At 43.1% G+C, this 4,527-nt stretch overlaps 1 protein-coding gene across 1 annotated transcript in view; it reads left to right on the forward strand.

Annotated features, from left to right (window-relative positions):
* The window catches only part of NOSTRIN (nitric oxide synthase trafficking), a 52,732-nt gene extending 48,205 nt beyond the window's left edge, over positions 1-4,527 (forward strand). The window contains exons 11-13 of the mRNA XM_034642219.1: positions 3-86; positions 2,874-2,999; positions 3,919-4,527. Of these exons, the coding sequence (XP_034498110.1) occupies positions 3-86; positions 2,874-2,999; positions 3,919-4,077 (369 nt within the window). The 3' untranslated portion in view covers positions 4,078-4,527. The remainder of the gene's footprint in view (positions 1-2; positions 87-2,873; positions 3,000-3,918) is intronic.

Below are 4,527 nucleotides of genomic sequence, written 5' to 3' on the forward strand. Positions count from 1 at the left end.
TGGAACGAATGCTGAAATCCTACTCCAGGGACCCCGCCTTCTCAGACGCAGAGAGCCAAAAAATCACAGCAGCCTTGATGGACGAGGTAAATATTTGCAGCTCTACTTTCCTAGATTGAAAGATGAAGGAGTTATTTTTAGAATGCTTGTTTTCTGGGCCCGTTTGACCTCTGCTTGCCTTTCTTTTCTCATGACAAAGAACAATCCAGTCAGAGCTCCTGTAGTCACCTCCTTGACGAGCAGTTTGAGGGATCTGGAAAAATTCAACTACTTAGACATGTTTGCTTTAGTGTCCTTCCAGGAAACCAATCGTGCCTAAAATAGAATTCCCCAAAATAGAATAATTCCATCAGGGTCTGGAAACCATGTGTACTTTAACCCGGTTAAGAGAAGTGATTAAAAACACAGGGTCTGCATTCAGAAAGGTCCGTATTTGGATCGCGCTCTGCCCTTTCCACGGACTTGGGACAACTTTACTTTTCTCGGTACCTACCTCAAAGGATTATTGTGAGGAAAAGGTGTTTGTTAGAAAGTGCCAGCACCATACACAGAGGAGAGCCGAAATCCTGGTAACTGTGAAGAGTCCCTTTCCCTTGTCCTTCAGCTAACATTAGGGGCTTCTGAAAGTAACAGGAGAAAGGAAAGCTTGGCCACACAGAAGGAAGAGGGTAGTCTGGGTGTGTGGCAAAAACTTCTGAGAACAAGGGAAAAAGGTTTAGAGGCTGAGGTGGTTTTGAGGGGGAGGGGAGGTACTGTCAGGAGAGGGCAGGGAGCAGCATCTCTGGGCCTTTTTGTTGAGAGCCTGCACCACAGCAGCCCCTCTGGCGTTTGCAGGGAGCAATGGACAATGAGGCTGCTTCAGAGGCGCCCACGGTGAAAGGGAGGTCAGCAAAGACCTGTGCATTTTATACAGGAATAAAAATGAACAGATACTGTGAACTACGTGTGCTAGATACAGGTTTTCTGCTGTGATGAGAGAGAGAGGAAATTGACTGGGATTCATCTGAGAAGAATTCAGGGAGACATACAAAATCTTTAGCAATGTTTTGAAGGATACAGGAAGCTGGGCCGGCTCTTGGTACCTTATACGTAGCCTCACGAACTCTCTTGGGAAAGCAGGTACCTAATACCTCTGTCCAAACAGGCAATTTCACTAGTTCTCTGGGGGAAAGGAGACAAATACAGCCAGGTACAGTTTAATCTCTTTTTTAGCAGAGGCTTCCTTGGGGAGCTGGGGGAGTGGGGGAGCTGTTGTAAGACCAAGCCTAACACTCTTAGTGAAAAGAAAGGCCCGAATTCTGTTCCCTTGGGAGCAGAGGTCTAACACACTTTCAGGGACACATGGCTGCAGTTCCTATGAAATTATAAAGCAGTCTGTAGGACATTTTCTGTGACAGTGCCAAATGTTTGGTTTACTAAATCTATGCAAATAATATTTACCAAAATAAAGTCATATGGAGCATTTTGTGATGGTGTTAAGTTGTAAGTTTATTTCTTCGGTTGTTCTTGCATAGAATTTTGTCATTGTCATCACCAGCATAGAACACGTACTGGGATCATCTGATTCACACAGCAGAGGGTGCAGGGTTGGAGAGGGTCTGCCCCCTGAATTCTCAGTGTTTATGGTGGAGCCAATATGCACCTTCAAGTAATGGGTACCAAATACCCATGTAACTTGGTTACACACCCCTACAGCTGGTGGAGGGAAACTTGTGGTATTGGTAGACTTTGTGTTCCCCGGGGAAGGTTTCTTACAGGAGGAAACTGTTTCATTTAAATTCTTCCCAATTCATTGTCTCTTGGTCCTTCAAGTGCCATATTTGAAGCAAGAATGTTGGTAAGGCATGTTCTTTGAGCAATTTTTGCAGAAATGGAATGTATTTTTAGATTAGACACTGTCTTCAGATACAGGAAGGAGCACCACATAGAGGAGGAAGGAGACTTGCCCTATGATGTTCTCAGATGCAGACTAGGTCTAATGTTACAAGGCATGCGGTGGGTTTTGATTTCACCTTAGGTAAGCCTGCCCCCCAATACGATGTTCCCCATCCATCAGAGGTGTTCAGTCCATGGTTGTGGCCCCCTGGCAGGGATGTTAGGGTTAGGAATCCCCATGCTGGAGGTGTGGAAAAGGGAGAAATAATGGTGAGGAAGAGATGGGGTAAGCAGGCCCCTTCCATTGTTTAGATTCTGCTATTTGATTTACCCTGACTGAACACAGCTCGACAAAGTTTCTAGTTCAAGGTCAAACAGGGAACAGAAGGTCAAATGGCGAACTAGGAGTGTATCTTTAGCTTCACTTATTTTTACACCCAGATACTCCCGGATACTGTTTCCAGTTTCCAGAAGTGTTACTGCAAACTTTTTGGGTAATATAGGACCTCACCTCTTTAAGAAAAACAGTGACACCAGCAGCAGCAACAACAAAACCCGCTTCACACCATTTGAGTTTGATACTATCTGATACAAGTTCCGCTGCGTTCACAATGCCGTGTACAACGTTCAACTGCCTTCCTTCAAAGCCCCCGAAAGTCTACCTTCTGCGACGGACACTTTATTATTCCTTCTCACTCCTCGCAGAAATTTGAGTAAAGCTATCTGTTGCCACAAAATACTGTTCTATCTAGGTTTCCAGTTTATCCTGTTTATAAGAGTCCAGAATAAGGCAAACTCGACAACCAAGGTTCCTGTAAAGTGCTTGAAGGGCCCACTTTTGCTCTCTTTAGCATCTTCTGTGCCTGTCTGCGTGACTCGAATGTTTAACTTTCTAGACCTCTTTGTCACCTTGGAAGTTACCCTGATATCCCTTTACCCACCCAGCTGTGCCTCATTTTCTAGAAATTTACTCATGTGGCCAAATGATGTATCCACAGACCAATTTGAAACTAGACCTCTTGCAAGCAAACTCCTACAAACTGTCATCGGTGTTAGCAGAACTGGAGCAGAGACCTCAACCGAGCCATTCCTGTAGTAACTCCATCTTCAAGTGGAAAGAAAAGGTAAACATTTAAGAGATGGGCTGTGATTTCTTGATGGCGCTTGCTGGATGGAGTGGCTTCTGGTAGCACCAGGGCAAAAAGGCTATTGTGAGTTATATGTACCATATATCCCAAATCCCAGTTGTGGAATTTTAAGATAAATTCATTTTTATTCCTTTTGAGTGCAGTAACAAGAGCTAATCACAAATAAATACCTTCTTTGTAGACTAAATATGAGTAGCTAATAATACTTTGGATTCCTTCTTCCTCCTCATATCTTTATTCTCTAAACATGCTTTTGGAGTAAAATTTCATACAGACCTAAAGTGTAAGACTTTGGGATCTGCACTGGTCTCATCCATTTAACATAGCACATAATGTGGGTAAAGTGTGAGTACAACTTCAAAAATTCACACCCGTGTATTTTCCCGGCGATATCCTGGAGGAAGTGATGGTGACCGGTGAATACGCCTGAGTCGCTACTCCTTGCATCTGTTTTCCATTTCCTATCAGAAGGGGGAGCTATAACCATCTTGTGATAAAGGGATTGTTTTCTTTCCGTGAGACTCAGGACTCTAAAAAATCAATCATTTAGAGTCATGGCCATTTCACTTGCGTTAAAGCCAATTAAATTTGAATTTGAGGAAGTAAAGCTGTGAGTGTTATTATTTGACCTGGAGCTGCAGGTCAGAATTGCAAACACAGGCTATAAAATACAGTCATTGTCTAATTCTGAAAATATTACGGCTTCAGAAACAATTAAGATTTATAGTAGAGTTTGGAAAAGTATGGAATAACTTATTTATACTCTCCTCCCCAAAACTAAAAAACAAATTCCCGAGAAAAACAGCTGTGGAAAAGTCACTTCTCACAAATACCTCTGATGACAGTGTTGTTAAAATGACTTTTTTTTTTTTTTTTTTTTTTACTATTTAAACAGCAACAGACGCATAGTTATGTAAAAATATCTCGGCCTTTTCTGATGAAGAGATTAGAGAATGTTGTGAGCAGGACGTCTTCTGGTGGGCAGAGAATCCCAAGTTCCTCATCCACAGGTAATCCCTTGCCCACAATAATTTGGGGCTGGTTCTGTTGGTAAAGCACAGCACATTGTGACATTTACGTTTTATTTTCAGAGTCACATGGGCATCTATCAGCTGAAAGAAATTTGCATTTCGGTTAGGACTGATTTTGTTAGCATTTGTAGCTTTCTGTGCAGACATAATACAAACTGTGGGAAGGAGTCGAAAAGTGGAGGGTTGAGGGGGAAAATGCATGCTATGAGAAGGTCCCTGAGATGACTGGCATTCATGTTATTCAGACAGTCTGCAATTTGCTGTCCATACATTCACCCCTGAACCATTGTGAGAAGCTCTGTCTCCACAGCCTCTTCCAAACTTCCATGGAAACCCTATCCTTTCTGTGAGAAACACGGTGATCCCAAGACCTTCCTACTCCCCTTATTCAGCTGCCTGACCTTAGCTATTTCCCAGCCCACACCCCCCACCTTTCACCTTTCAACACTCACACACACACCCACACACTCACA

The sequence above is a fragment of the Ailuropoda melanoleuca genome, chromosome 2 (assembly GCF_002007445.2).
Source record: "Ailuropoda melanoleuca isolate Jingjing chromosome 2, ASM200744v2, whole genome shotgun sequence".
Lineage (NCBI taxonomy): Eukaryota > Metazoa > Chordata > Mammalia > Carnivora > Ursidae > Ailuropoda > Ailuropoda melanoleuca.